Below are 17,094 nucleotides of genomic sequence, written 5' to 3'. Positions count from 1 at the left end.
TAATAGCAAATTCTGAGGCATAACTGTCAATCCAGTAAATTGGTATAAAGGCTAAAGAGGATTAATAAACCAGCTATAATCATAATTTCTACTAGCAACCAACCCCTCTCCACTGTGGACAACAGGTATTCATAACACATTGTTTGAAAGGCCATACCCTAAAGTTAAATCACAGGAAAAAAAAGCAACTTAACCACTGATATTAAAATAAAATAATCAAATAGAAAAACTTGAGTTAAATACACACTCAACCAGGCACCAAACTATTAAGAAATATGTATTAAAATTTTTAAATTAAAAAAAGTGAATGTCATTCATCTCTTTTTAATAAACTAGGAAGAGATCTTTATTATCTTATTTTAAGGGCACAACACCTCCATCCAGCTCAAGGACCAGTAATACTACAAGAAGGCTTATTTTTTTAAAAATCCTTGGTTTGGGATGCCTTCAAGAGGAAGGAGGTAAATAAAACATAAATGCTTGAGTATCAGTGCCTAGTCTTCACTTAATAGAATAATCGTACAATCTTAAAGCATGTTTCTTAACTCTGAGATTCTGGCAAGGACCACTATGAAATGGATGAGTTCCACTAGGCAGAGTTTTGAGCAGTCCCTTATATAGAGAGTGAAGTCTAAACACTTTGAATAAAAAAATGTTCATTATAATTTGCTTAAAATACCATCACCACTACTTAGGAATGTTAATCATGTTTTTCTCAAAGAAAGCTTAAAGAATGGAATCACAAAGTACTCATGACAGCTATCATTATTTTACCTATACTGTCAGTAGTTTGTTGTATATTATCCTGACAACTGTTTAAAATCTTCATTAGTTACAATGTATCAATAATATATAAAATGCTGTAATAAACATATATCAGGCATGGACTCTGTCTCTCTTTTAAAAAAAAAAAAAAAAAAAAAAAAAGCTTGGAGCTGAGAATAAACCCACAAATGCTGACAAGAACTCGTATGTTCTAACCAGATACCCACTTTTCTCCAGAACAACAAACCACACACATAACATTCAAAATACCCTTTATTTTCACTACAGTTATGGTTATATACTATGCTGTTATAATTGAATTGGTATCCCTGAAGCTTCAATCTATTTTGACATTTTGGTGACAATATCTAAAAACATGGACACAACACAAGATTTCTGCTTTGTAAAGGCAAATGAATAAATCATCATCAAATCCAGAAATTACGAACTAAGCGAAAAAAAAACTAAGGCTATCTCAAAGAGAAAATTCACATGAGAATGACAGGAAAAATGCCTGTGGTTTACTGACTAAAGCTCAGTCACTAAGAACCTGTATACTCATGTGGATACGGTTTCATAATCATAGATTCACAGTCATTACTCATCTTACTCTTTTCTTTGCTTCCTCACAAAGATATATCGGCCTTGAGCGATATATCTTGCAAATTGACTTGCAAACTGCCTCAGGCAGATAAAAATGACAATCATCCTGGCAATGGAGACAAATGAACTGATTGTTCACTACAATCAAGCCACCAGTAGGAAACTCTAGATTACACTAAACTAAAAACATAAGTTATGTTTTCATCACAGGTGTAGGAAATTGCTAATTACTGAAAGTATTCAATTAAAACTCAAATCTTATAAATACCTTATACAGATATTCATTGAATGATATAGATACAAAACACGAGCAAAATACCAAAACTGTTACATATTTAGATAACAGATGGAAAACTAAATGCAACCTAAGGTCTCAAAACTCCAAATCATTAATTCAGACACCAAGTCTATAATCATAGAAGTTGAGTGGCTCTGCTAATAGACTCTGGTTAGGCTGGAGTAAGATTGCCAGATGTGCCAAGGTGGTAGTTCTAACACTCTCATTACCCTCACACTACATCCTCCACCTGCATGATTTCATCTTCTACTGTGACTGATGCCTATGTGCTGATGACTCCCAAATGTTTATCTTCATATGGAAACTGATATCTACTCTTGAACTCCTGTCCCATTATTCTAAAATGCTCACTGGGTAGCTGGTCCCAGGTTCTTGACAACCTCTCAAACATCATATGCTCATAGAGGGCCACAAAATGGAGAGGTAAGAACAGAGGCTTAGAGTCAAGAGACCTGGACCCATCACTTACTAGCTGGGTGTAGTCTAAGGAAAGTAAATGGACCTTTCTGGCCTCTATTTCCTTACATTTTAAAATGAGAATAATCGCCTCACAGATTATTCAGAGGATTAAGCCAGATAAATGAATATAAAGTACCCAGAGAATGAAAAATTGAGCTTATAAGAAAATCCTAAACACATGTTCACTGCCTTTTCCTATGAATTGTTCTGCTTCTTTATTCTCAAACTTTAAATTGTCACCATTTTCTGAATCTAATTTATTCCTATTTGCTTTCTATATTACTCTTCAAATTCTGTCAGTCTACCTCAGGGAAGTCTCTACCTTTATTCATTATCAACATTTCTTTGATTTAGGCTTTTATCATATCTTACGTAAACTCGAGCACAATTTATCTCTCCATCATCAGTCCACTCCCCATACTAATATAAAATTATCTTCCTAAAAAACAAAGGTTATCTCCTACTTTAAAATCTGTATTAAAACTTCAGCTTGGTACTCAACACAGACCCCTTCAAACGCTGACCCACAACTTTCCTTTCCAGTCACATCTATTCATCTACCAATTCTCTATATTTTTTACTTTTGAACTTCTCACAATTCCCTAAATGTTCTCCTGGTCTTCACACTGTTCCCTTTGTCTAGAAGACCCCTAATGCCTTTCCTTAACTTGGGAGACTTTTATTAATCCAAATCTAATTCAAATGACATCTTGTCAGGAACTGTTTACCCGTTTACATATCTGCCTCCTCACTATGACGTAAACTAGTGTGGAGTGTGAAGAATGGTCTATGTTCATTTCTGTATCGTCTTCAGTGGCTAGTGATGAAGAAAAAATGAAGGCAATCCGTAAGGAAAGATCTGGATCCAGTTACATTAAGAAATCAGAGCCCATTATAAAAAGTCACAGGTTAATTTTGCTTCAAGGTAAATGCCAGAGATGTCTAGAGTTTGCTGCAAATCACAACATAAAAGTTTCAACCAGTGAAATAAACTATTAATCACAATATTTAAAACCAAATCCTTCTTATTTTCTCTCTCTCTCTCTTTTTTTTGCTTTGCTTTGCTTATTAAGACTTTACTGGAAAATCATGAGCAACAGAAAACCAAGGAATTAACTAATCTTTATAGGCTTAAGGACCAAAAACTGACCCATTGCAACATACACCAAATATATATATTTTATAATATATAATATATATATAATATTTAAAATATATAATTTGGATGATAAGGCAAGTTTTAGAATGGCTATTGGGATTTCTACTGGTTTTTTAACCTAGGTCCAAAATTAGAATCTCTGATTTTGGAAACTGAGATTAACAACAAATTCTAACGCTGAGAGGCAGGTACAAGTTTATGGTATTATACCCCTAAGTGGACCATCAGATTACATACCTATGAAGAGAAAATGTCTATTCTAGGTTAGAGGTGGCCCGGTACTCAAGATTATTAGGCATAGCCTAGAAAAACTGCCATATTATTGATGGCACCATTAACTACCATGGTTCAGAATGGGCTGGAACCTTTGCACCTAATAATACCTCAATAAAGAATATCTTCTGGTTATCTGAGGGTTTGGTAATTGCACAAAGATAACTTTAGGTAAATGAACGGCTAGGACATTTTATTCCGTAGGATACTGGCTCTCTCCTATAAATTTATCGATTTGCTTACTGACTTGGTGAATTTAAATTACTTTGTTTTAGATGAGAAAATGAAAACAGTCAGTTAAATTTGTTAAGGAAAAGTCTGCATATAAAGCACATTTTTTTTCCATTTTATTAAGCACACTGCTCAGAAATTACATAACCACATGGAAAGAGTGAAATCTGATCATTTAAGCATGAGACAAAAAGGACAAGAAAATTTTACTTTCAAGAGAAGTTTCGTTGGAACTTTTGATACAAATTCAATGAGGGAAATAAATTAAAATATTCAGGTAAGTTCTTTTAAATGATTATACCTATAATTAGCTAAATTTATATTAATTGGATTTACTTAAATACGAGGTAAAAATAAACACAAATTTTGTTAATGCTGGAGGTTATTTTACTTAGTACTGAAAATATACTGAAAATCCAAGTGAAAATAATTAAAAAACAGAAAGCACCATAATAAAACAAGATGTGGAAAAAGTTATCGATAACAGTGACTGCAAAATCTTAAATCGTCTTTTTGAAAAAAAATCACTGACTAGTCAAGCCACCATGAATGAATTCACTAGACATCATCTCCAAAGTTACTATATTATTCTAAAATTCAGAAAAGGATTAAGTTTTAATTAATATATCTTATTAAATGGACTAAAAAGTAATACATAGTTCTGATCTCAAAATCACTCAATAATAAGATCCAAAACCATTACTATGTAATCTCAAAGGCAAGAACATAGTTACAGATGACTTATCAAAAAAAAAAAAGTGCTAGCATACCTCGGCAAAAAATACGTCAAACTAATTATCCAACCCATACAGGTTATCCTAGACATTCAAACTAACAGTAAATGAATGATAAAAAAAAATACATCTCAATAGATGCCAAGAAGGCATTTAATATAACTCAGTATTCAACTTTGATTGATACTCTAAAATATCAAAGTTCTTAAAGTAAGAAAAAAGCATATTTAAATCTAGAGTGATGTCATATTTTCTGCAATAATACTGGCTATTAACTCTAAATATTTTAATAATAATAGGAATTACCAGTGGTTGTTGCTAAGAATTTATCAACTGTGGCTCCTGAAATACCACCAGCAGCCCCACCCCCACCCCCCTTTGATTTATAACATTTCTGGGCCGTAAATAGCCCCACCCTGGTTAATTTTAAGCTATCATTGCACTGTCACTAAATGGGAATTGGGAATAGATGCACAAAACTGGCTTCTGCACACTGGCTCCAGCACACCACTGGGTATTAACTTCCGTTGAGCTCTTACTATCTGACAAGTGCGTGCTCTAGACTTTACCTGTCCCCTTTCATTTAATCCTCTCAACAGCCTACAAAGTAGATATTATTTCACCTTACAAATGAGGAAACTGAGGCTCAGAGAGATAAAGTAATTTGCCCAAGGTCACACTACCAATGAGTGATCCAGTCAGGATTTTAAAGTATCTTTAGTCATTTTAATTATCATACTTTACTCACGACCTACTGTCATCCATTCATCTACTTATTCGTACTGCAATAAATATCAGTAAAATCATAATTCAACCCCTAATGAAAATAATGTCAGTAACTTATATCACTCCTTCCCTTCATGTCTCCTTAGTTCGCCCCAGGAAAGGTAAATCTTAAGGTTGGTATTAATCATTCTCTATAAAGCCAGGTTTAAATCCCAAATATCTAAAGATTCTTGACAACTACATTACACTGCTTTTTAATAATTTTTCAATATAGATAGTATCCTTATTTTAAATATGAGGAAGGTAAAGCTCAGAAAGGTCAAACATAACTCACCAAGAATTACATAGCAAACAGGTGACACAATAAAGAGTTTGAAAATAGGGCTTTATGTCTCCAAAGACTGATCCTCTTTTCTGCTTTATTAAACTAAATTAAAACATTCTGCTTCAAAAATAAGGTGATTTTAAGTATCAGATAAATAATTAGTAGTAAACTGGAGCTCAGTACAAAGATGAATGCACTTTCTTATCATCTTTAAAATTAACTGTAAAATATGTAATAAAAACAGAGCACAATCCTAACTACAATAAAATATTTGAAGGTTAATTTTTTTTATTAAAAAAAATTGCAGAATTCCAATGGAAAAATTAAGTAAGTCATGAATAAGTCGAAGGAAGTATGTATACACACACACACACACAAACACACACACAGTGCTCTTGGTTGGGAAAATCACATATCGTAAAAAATTGCAATAGTCCTTCTATGAATTAAACAATTAGCAAATAGGAAGTATTCTCAGAATTTGAAAACACATTTAGAAAACATTACTTAGACAAAACTGATTTATAAATATATAATTAAAATTGGAATATTTATTAAGTCTACTTCAAAAAGATTCCAGGGTATATCCTTGTAACATACAGCTTTATTTTTAAAGCTACCATTGATTGAGCTCTTACTATAGATAAGATAAAGCACTTATTACATACTATCTGATTTAATCCTTATAACAACTCCATGATGTCTGTATTACTAGTTCTATTTTGTTGTAAAGAAAATGGAGAATCAGATAGCTTACATACAAATTTTACACAGTGATTTATTTTTACTATTATAATTGGAGAAAAGGCTACTTCATTTTGCAGGAAAAAAACATTTATTGTTTTTAGAAACAGAAAAATTTGTGAGATAAGAGAAATTTCAGGGGACATTTTAAACACATAGAAACATTCAGAATATTTTAAACATACAGTAAAATCATGTAGAAAGAAACAATTTGTTTGGTTCTGTACCTCATATACAACTAAATCAATCCCAGATAAATGTGATTAAGCAGTTCTAAAAGAAAAACTTTTTTAAATTAAATAAGAATTTATTTGTACTAATTGTTAAAATAAATTTTCTAAATAGTCAAGAAATGAAGTCAGGTTTGAACGGCTCTTTTAAACTGTTTCAAATTTTATTTGAAAACAAGAATATCTGGGATAAGTGTATATGATTTTAAAACTTACGAGGTAGAATAACTGAAAATAAATAAATGAAATATTGCTACATATACTCAGATTCCACTTGATAGTTAAGGAGAAAGTCTACTTGCAAAATAATAAATTGTTACAAATATGAACTATCTATGGGAAAATGTGCCACTTCACTAATAATAAAATATAATAGTAATATTATATACCCATTAAACTAATAATTATGAAAAACTTTTATTAACTCAACACCTAATAAGAACTAGGCATCTTCCTTCACTTACTATTTATAAACATAACCCCACAAGGTAGTTATTATCCCATACTTTACTGACGAGAAAATGGAGATTCAGAAATGTTGTATGAAACTTTCTCAGTCATACAACTAGACAACAGCATGGGTAAAAACTTGAACTCATTTATCCAACACCAAAGATCTTTTCCTTTCCCACACCGTGTGCTATGAGTACAACACAAAACTACAACCAAACAATGCTTGAGTCCAAATTTGGTAAGGTCCTGGGGGAAAACTGCACTCAGAAATTGCTACAGGCATTATTAATGTGTTTTATCTTTCTCATAGAAATCCTTACAATACATAATGAGCTATGAGAGTCACATTCCAAGGTATAACCCTTCCTAATATGCTCCAAAGAAACAAGCCAAACTTGGGGAGAAGTTCCCCTAAAAGGAGAAACTGTAATGGAAAAAAACTGTATACAACTGAAATGTCCAATAGAGCCTACTTCAATATTTCAATAGAATAGATTACCAGAGTATCCAACATCCTTGCGATTTTTATTAATGGTCAGTAGATGGGAATGTATATGAAACAATCTTAAATGAAAAAAGGAAGACAACTTATACTGCTTATAACCATTTCAAAAATATACATATACAATGAGAAAAGGTATAAATTTAAAGTGATATAGTCTGCTTTTTAGAAGGCCACTTGACCTCATAACAAATTTTTTTAAAGCTTGAGCATATATGTGACTATGTCGTATGACATTTTAAAATTTATGCTAATATACTGCATTAATGACCTCATAATTGTTGATACATTTGTTCTCTAGGGTTATGGGCTGAACTGTGCCCCCTAAAGTTCATATATTAAAGCCCTATGCCCCAATGTGACTGTGGGCCTTTAAGGAGGTAATTAAGGATAAATGAGGTCATAAGGGTAGGGCGCTAATCCATAGGACTGGTGTCTTTAGAAGAAGAGAAAGAGACACTGCATCACCTGCACACAGAGGAAAGTCTAAGTGAGAATACAAGAGGACAGCCCATCTACAAGCTGAGGCAGCCTCAGGAGAAAGCAACCGCACCGCACCATGGTCTCAGACTGCCAGCCTCCAAATCTGTGAGACAATAAGTTTGTTTTTTCAAGCCACCTAGTCTGTGGTATTTTGTTATGGAAGCCCTAGCAGACTAATACACCCAGAATACATTCATTTAAAAATAAAAGAATTATACTGTTATGTTGAATAATTTCAAATACAATAGAATTATCTATAAATAGCCTAAATTATTAAAGTCTGCCTAAATTATTAAAGTCTGCTGCCTAAATTTTTTAAAACGTATTAATTTTAAAGTTGCTTAACAAGAGACAACATAAATATCGTAAGTGACAAAACACTGAATCAACAACTGCAGGACAGCTTAGATGCAACAGTGAGTGACAAAATGCTAGCTGGGTAGGGGTTATACATACAGAAATGCAGTGATTCGTAGGAGAAATGGCAGGAAGGGAAAATACTTCTCAGTATTTTATAGAGAGGTCTCTTTTGTTAATTTATTATGATGTAAAGCAAACACAAAGCCCAATTATAGAGAAGATCTGAGGGATTATGAAAGTTCTATTAATAACAAGACCTTACCACTATTTTTTTATATGTACATCTTGTGAACTGAGTACTCTGGGTTTTTTTCTAATTTAGTTACTGATTCCCTAGAGTAAGTGAGGAAGCTGCTAGTTACCTAATAAAATAATGTGCTATGTTCCCAGCACCAAGGGCGGTGTCTGTCGAGTTACTGTATAAGGTCCTTCACAATAAGATTTTTTAATAATAAGTCCATTAAATTTGAATGGGGATGTTAAAAGAAAATTATCTAGAAGAAAAAATAAAGCCTCCTAATTCCCAAGTTAGGGGATCTTTTAAAACGTAACTAACATGGAGAGAGGATATTCTTATTACTATGACATTATAAAGACAACGTATTAACTGTAACAAGAAAAGAGAAGTACATAAAGTATATTTTATTTCTTTCCCTACTTTCTTTTTAAGCTTTCGTTCCCATCTCTACCTACTGACAGAGAAAGAAAAATAATTTAGGAATAAAATGGCCTCCCAGTAATTTCTCCAAGTGTTATACACATTGGACATACGTAGTTTACATCCTATGTACACTTATATTTCATAGTGTCTTCTAAGTTTCACATAGCTAGTAAATGACAGTTATGCCGACTCTATGATATTTTATTGATTTGATATGTCATACTCTGTTCAGTAAATCCTCTTTGATTGGGAGTTTCAATTATTTCCACTATTGCAAGCATGTTGACTCCATGCTTAGACATGGACCCAAAGCAGCTGGAATTACTTTTAGCTCTAAGAAGCACAAGTTTTATTTTTCATGTTGTCATTTGACCTACATGTTGTATCAGGTGAAGAAATATGTATCATACAAGAGGAGGATTAAACATAGTATAGTAGTGAAGCCTCTGAGCTTTTCCTCTTTAATTTGTTAGTGATCCTGAGTATGGTATATTTAATCGCTTTAAGCATGAGATTAATTGTAGTCAACTGTGATATAAAGAATTATTACTTGTTTATGCTCAGAACATGCACATGCTCAGAACAAGTTCAGACTCACAGAATTTAAGATTAGAACATTACAATTTATTTGCATTTGGTAATTATAACAAATTCAACAGCCAGGCATTCTCTTTCTCTTTCCTATTTTTTTAAAACTATATCCACCTAAGTTCACTTTCTTAATAGAACAATATCAAATATATAATGAACAATCACTAAGTGCCAAATGCTATTTTAAATGCTTTAAACGTATACTACATTATTTAATGCTTCTCACATATTCCAGTTTATACTGAACAAGAAAAGTAACAAACACCAGTGGGTTTCAAAATTTTAAATATGTTGATTTTCTTAACTATATCAATATTTTAATAATTCCACACCTTGCCACAACACTATAATAGCAACTCTGATAAGAACACATTCTATTCACACAGCATTTGTGAATAAATGCTACATAAACTATAATTTACAAAGCATTTTCAGATTTCATTTATCATCTTGTAAGAAAGAAATTACTATTCCACAAACGCATAAAGAGAAATTCAGAGATTAAATTTCACAAATGAGAACTGGCCCAGATGGAAGCAGAATTCAGGTCTCCTAAGCCAACTGTATTCTTTCCCCTGTGGGGAATGAGAAATAAAGAAAGGTTCACAACTACAGAAAGTGAGAAAAGCACTTATATTGACTCTAGGCTGGATAGAAGCCCCAGCCCAAAGAGAACAGGAAATCTCTTCACAAGAACTAGCTCCAATCTTTGTATTAAACAGCGCATTTCTGTCTTAAGAGCTTGACTCTCCACTAGTGAAGCACTTAGGAGACATCATAGTAACTATTTAATAAAAACTTCTGGTCTGACTGGTAGGAACACTGTTCTTTACCTCCTGGACCTGAAATCCCTTACAATAACACCTTGAACTCTGTATACGCTTCCACTTGCAGAATTATTACATGATTAGAATGTATAAGACATTATGAAGTAATAAATACAGAATATTTTATATCATCTTAAGTAGACCATAAATGTGTAAAAAGAAGGGACATATCCTCAGAATACCTCACATGTAAGCGGGCTGCCAATATGTTGGCATATTTGCTAAAAACTGAAAGTTAGTTATAGAAGTCCAAAAATGTTTGTAAATACAAATATCAAAAGGAAAAAACTCCTACAGCCTTCTTTATCAAATATATATGTTAACCACTAAGAGGCGTTGATTCTAAGAATTTCTTTTAAACTCTTAATTTCCTCTGATGCTCCTTTACTTTGATCATCCTATGATCACCTGGCAAGGAAACAGACATACTAGTATCCAAGGAAATGCAACAACCTAGCCTTTCAAAAATTTTAAGAGAATGTTAACAGAGGCACATCAAGAAGTACTTCACTCTTGGCAATTATCTATAAGCCAAGAAGAAAATCTATCTACTTAATAGTTTAATTAAAACTCATCAATCATAGGAAAATCTGAGGGAGGATAAGGTTTAGAAGTACTGAATTTTTGGCATAAATACAGTTGGAAAATTACTCAATTTTTCACTGATATTATTTTTAAAGGAATTTAATTATGCTCCAATAAGAAAATTTATTCAACAATTTCGACACTTTTAGGAAGAGTTTACACTTCTGCAGATGCGGTCAATCTCACAATAAAGATAAGAGCTTATCCAAAAATGTCCTCTACTCGATAAAGATATTATCAGTGTTAAGTTTCAGTATTAAGGTTTTCAATAACAAAAAGCAAACAAATGTACGTACTAACTCATAATTGAAATAGTTCATCAGATAAGGTCAATCATTCCCAAGGCAATCAGATAAAAATGTAAGAGTTCTTTTTGTGGCTCAAAATGCTACCATCAATATAAAACACTTAAAAATTTAAACAAGTCCTAAATGAGCTTTTTTAATATTGATGATTCTGTTGTTTGAAATGAATCAAACACAAATTTCTATTTTGTCATCTGAACAAATATTCAAGATTTGCATCTTCGGCTTCCATATTCAAATTGTCTGTTTTTATGACACAAGCGAATCAAAATACCAACTTATTAAAAGCTATCAATACAATTCAGCTCTAAATAGTTCTCTCTAATAATATTTATCGATTTTTATGAAGAGATAATAGTAGAAATTCTTTTAATTCTCAACTTTGTCAGGAGAAAATTATTTGACTACTTCTCCCTCTAAATTGCATTTAATGTGCAAAAGTAGATCAATGGGTGTTGAAAAGGATAAAAAACAAAATACTTTAACAGCCTCCAAAACAGAGTTCAAGAGTATAACATAATAAAAATATTCCGTCCAAATCAATTTTTTACTATTAATTATTATCATTAAGTTTCTGAAGTAGTGTTCTTACTTTTTAAAAATTATACTAATTCAGTAAATTTGTTTTATAATGCGCAAATAGAATGGCTTAGTTTATTATAAAGCACAGATAATTAAAAGTCCCATAGTAATTAAATCTGAGCCATCCCTCTTTCCCCTTATTCGTCATAATATACCTTCTCTTACTGGCTCATTGGTTGATTCTCCTTTTAGACTCAGCATCCTAGAGAAGCCACTGGAAAGAGTAGAGAAAATGCCACGGATGAAATATCCCTGCTGCTCAGACTCCACTGACTCGGCTGAAGTTGGCCATCGTCTAACAAATCTGATACTGCAGCGCGGTTCTGGCTCTGAAATAGATCTGCTGAATGGAACCCGAAGTGACCGGGTGTTGACCAGGTTCTGCTTCTCTGTTGATGTTCCAAGGACCTTGTCAGCAGAGGAAGAAGCATTATTCCCATCCATCTTTGGCAGGACCTCTTTCTGTGGTTCATCCAAGTCTCCTTTATCACTTTGCAATTGCTCCCTTTTGCCCCCTTTCCACCTAAAACTGGGATGTGTTTGCCACCGATAAGCACCCAGTGGCTTTCCTAGATTGGAAACAGCCTGTTCATTTTTCTTCCTCTTGCTTTTTACTGGACCACGCCATGGATAACTCTTTAAGCTTGTTCCTGTCTCTGAATGTGCATAAGCAGGTTCTGACAAAGATCTTCGATAGCTTGGAGGATAAGGTGATGTTTGTCTCTTGAAGATGCTCATCTTCCACGACTCCATTTTTTAACAGCTTCACGAAACTTTAAATTTCCTCTGCTCTGCAGTCTTCGCAGTTGAACCACACTTGTCCGTGCAGTCCAAAACATTCAACTGCTTAAGCAGCTTTCTTTGTGTGGCTTTGAACCACAGCAGATGTTGCTGCTTAAGAGCTGGTGTCATGTTATTACCCCATTTTCCCAGATCTCCGAAATTTCAGCAAGCACCCAAAAACCTCCTGTCTGAAGCAAATTATCTTCAGAGTGCAGCAAAAGAAGATCATCTTCCTTCCTGCAATAGGTTACATTTCTCTATTAAGTTTTCAGGAAATGGTTTTTTTAAAAAATGAGAAGTGAAATAAAAGCAGCAAAAAACCCACAGACACCTTTATGGACCAATAGCAGTTAAACATTCACCATGTGAATGGTAGTGGGTTAAAAACAGATTGTGAAAGTATTCAAGCTGACACTTTGCACTTTCCGGAAGAAGGAAAAAAGAATCTTGTCTAAAAGCCTGCTCTTTAAGTGACAGTTCTTCAGAATAGTTTTAAAGTCTGCATTTCAAGAAAATCATTGCTATTTATGCCACAATGTCTCTCAAAGTTAATACTGGTTTTCAACCAATAGGTAAAGTCATATACCATTTTGTTCCAGTAGGCACTGCAAAGAGGAGGAAAAAGGGACAAAAGAATGCCAAAATGGAAAGCCATTTTTAATGTAAATATACTAGGGAGAATTTTAAAAGCATAAGTAAATAGAGAAGAGAACAGGGACAGAGGATATTTGCTATGAACTGTAGCAAAGGAAAAGGAAAGCCTTGAGGCAACATCTTGTGGGAACTGCAACACAGGAACGTACATATTTAAATAATTTCTAGAAGGGAAAAGTTTGCTTTGTAAATCTAACTGGGAAAAGTTGTCTGGAAAAATATTCCCTATCTATTTAACCAAAGAAATTCCTTTATTCCTCTTTGTGCTATTTCCAATTAAAAAAAAAAAAAGCTGACTATTTAAAATTTTGTGAAAGCAAGTAACGTATATTGAATCAAGATTATGAATGCCACGTTTCTGGCTGGTTAGTTTTTTTTTTCCAACTGTCTGCTCATAAACTCCTGAAAATAGGGGTTTCGAATGGAAAGCCTGACAGATTTTAGAACACCAAAAAAAGAGATATAAAATGGCAATCAAATCACTTTGCAAGTTGTATTAAAAAAAATGATTTCATGTGGAAAATTTAAAAACCATCCATTTATTTATAGAATATGTACAATGAAAACAGTTCTCATACTAAGTGTATTTCTTTTTACTGCCAAACAGTAAAGTTAATAACATACCTATTCTTTGAAACATATTAAAATGTTCTAGTTATTTCCATTATCATAGAGCAAAAATCTCATTTTCATTTGTTTATACAGTCTCTAAATTTATACATTGCTATATTAAAGAAATGTTGAAGTAATTCGCTTTCCCAAAAGTATACTGTATCAAATTAGTGTATTACAATCATAAAATTTTCCCTTGTTTTAAAAAACTTAGAAATGTGAATATATGCATAAAGAGCAAAATGATAAACATTTTAAGTTCTAATCTCTATTAGTGGCACATCACACAATCCACAAAAACTAATGTGTGATGGACAATAAACCTAAATGTAAACTATGAAGCTTATAAAAGAAATCATAAGGGAATACTTTTATGAATTGAGGGTAGGAAAAGATTTCTTACAATACAAAAGTTAATAACCAGGACAGTAAAACATTAACATGAATTCATAAAAATCAAAACCCTCTGTTCAATAGAAGACATACGAAGAAAATCAATAAGCAAGCTACAAAATAGAAAATATTCACAAACATCTCACAATTCGTACCACAATATATAAAGAACTCTTACAACTTACTAATAAAATGAAAACCCAATTTTAAAAACAGGCAGAGAGTTGAACAAACCCTTTACAAAGAAAGCTGTATGAATGGTCAATAAGCATACAGACAAGGTACTCACTCTCATTAGTATTCAGAGAAATGCAAATTAAAGCCATTAATAAGATATCACTCACATTCACTAAAACAGTGAATATTTAAAGGGCTAATAATGGCAGGTGTTGGTGAGGATGTGGAGCAACCAGAAATCTCATAATTGGTAATGGAAGCATGAATGGTACAATTACTGTGAAACAAATTTGACAATTTTTTTTTCTACAAAGATAAACATACATCTACCCAAAGCACATCAGTTCCACTCACAAGCATTTATTCAAGAGAAATAAAAATATACAAACTTGTTCTTGAGTGTTCACAGCAGCTTTATTTATAATACTCATAAACTGAAAATAACTCAAATGTCCATCACAGTAGAATGGATAAACAAATTGTGATATTTTCATACAATGTTATACAACTCAGCCATAAAAAGAATAAACTACTAATACACAAAACAATGTGAATGAATACCACATATATTATGTCAACAAAAGGAACTAGACACAAAAGAGCACATACTCTATGATTCCATTTCTACAGAGTTCTAAAACAGGCTAAACTAATTTATAATGGGGAAAAAAAATCAGAAAAGCAGTCGTCAGTGGTGGAGGGCACTATTAACAAGAAAGAGGCACCAGGAAGCTTCCTGGGGTAATGGGAACTTTCTAAGCCCTGACATAGATATGAGTATGGGTGTATTTGCTAAAACTCATCCAACTGTTCCCTTTAGATTAATGCATTTTTCCATAATTAAATTTTACCTTAAAAAACTGTAAGCAATACTGAACTCTTAACTAGTAGGTTTCCTTAATGAGTGTTATGGGTTAGCAATTCTGAAACCACTTTCTGTGTATTTTAGACTTGAAGAAAGGAGTAAATACATTGAACAAAAAGAGGAAAGGAAGGGAAGGAAGGGAAAGAAGGCAGGAAAGGAAGGAGGGGAAGGAAGGGAAGGATAGGAAGGAAGGAAGGAAGGAAAACAGGCATTCAGGCAGGCAGTCATATATACATACATACATACACGCCAATATTGGAACAAACTAACATTGTGCACCTCCTGATATGATGAACTGTGAAGGAACAGCTTATGAGTCATTTCTGGAAAAAAAATATATATATATAACCTAAATCTAATCATAAGCAGCATCAGATAACCTTGAATTAAAAAGATCTACAAAATAACTGTATTCTTTGCTTCAAAAATGTCAAGATCAAGAAAATCAGAGAAAGTCTATAAAACTGTTGTGACTCAAAGGAGACTAAGGAGAAACAACAGTTACGCATAATTTTGGATTTGATCCTAAAGCGAGGAAAAAAGCTACAAAGAACATTATTGGGACAACTGACAAAATCTGAATAAGAATTATGGATTAGATAATAGAATCATATCAATGTTAAATTTCCTGATTTTGAGTATGAAAGAGAATGTTCATATTCTGAGGAAACTCACGCTAAAGTATTTTAGTGATTTAGAGGCATGTTTCCAACTTACTCTCAAATGACTCAAGGGAAAAACTATGCATGTAAAGGTAGATAAAATATGATAAAGCAAATGGGGCAAAATATACACAATTATTGAACCCAGGTAAAGGGCATATGGGAGTTGCACTCTTGAAAATTTTCTATAGGTTTCAAATTACATCAAAATAGGATATTACACAAGTACATTTTTTTTTAATTTCACAACTACTTCCTTTTGGGTCTGTAACACAGATATTTTTATTGTTATTCTGTAATGATCCCTATTTCCAAGTATCTTTTGAGTAATACATATAACAAAATATCTAGTTTTACAGGTTTTGTAAGAGGGAAGTTAATCAAGATCACCCTATTAAAATACCTTAATGAAAAATTTAGACCGTAATTTTGAGAAAAGTTGTACCATAGGAGTAGAACATGAACCACAATGAGAAACTGAGACTCAATGTTAAATGAGAAAATACTTTTACACACTAAATAAGAAAAGTAAAAATAACTATTGCAGTTTCTAAACTCATCAACTCAATTCTTTTGAGGAACTACTACAATTCTTACCATAAACTTCCCTATTTAAGGAATATGGAAGTGGAAAATATTAAATAACACAGAAAAATATTCAAGCGAAATCAAAAAGCAAAAGAATTACATACTAAGGAAGTGACAGCCTCCAAGAAGGAATAATCAAAGAAATGAAGAAGATTCATCTCTCTCACAGCTAGCTAAAGTTGGATTTGACAAATGCTTCAAATTATCTTCCATCATTATGAAAATCTAATATCATTTATGCTAGTTATTTCTCCAAGCTTTATCTTTCATCTAAATTTAAGAATAAATTGACACTCTTCATTTTCTGAATTTTTTCAATTATATAAAGAATTTATGATTTTTAAGAAAATATTCACAGGATTTATAATTTCTTAAAATTAGAAACAATGACACTAGTACCAATGAACTTCCACATTCATTATGAATTCTAATATAAAAATTGGCTGTTGACTAAACTGTCATAA

The 17,094-nt window shown here is 32.5% G+C and overlaps 1 protein-coding gene across 7 annotated transcripts in view; it reads right to left on the bottom strand.

Moving 5' to 3' along the window:
- Positions 1–17,094, bottom strand: part of RASAL2 (RAS protein activator like 2) — a 302,791-nt gene that overhangs the window by 184,572 nt on the left and 101,125 nt on the right. For 2 of the 7 annotated variants that reach the window (XM_010992889.3, XM_031435708.2), the window contains exon 1: positions 12,052–12,930. The exons of 3 other annotated variants lie outside the window; for them this stretch is intronic. In XM_010992889.3, the coding sequence (XP_010991191.2) occupies positions 12,052–12,649 (598 nt within the window). In that variant the 5' untranslated portion in view covers positions 12,650–12,930. Of the gene's footprint in view, positions 1–12,051; positions 12,932–17,094 lie in introns of those variants that run through there. 2 more of the 7 variants (XM_031435707.2, XM_064478019.1) reach the window with 2 other exon arrangements.

This window comes from Camelus dromedarius, chromosome 23 (assembly GCF_036321535.1).
Source record: "Camelus dromedarius isolate mCamDro1 chromosome 23, mCamDro1.pat, whole genome shotgun sequence".
Lineage (NCBI taxonomy): Eukaryota > Metazoa > Chordata > Mammalia > Artiodactyla > Camelidae > Camelus > Camelus dromedarius.
Note: the sequence above shows the minus strand (reverse complement) of the source record. Positions and strands in the feature narration are given on the sequence as shown.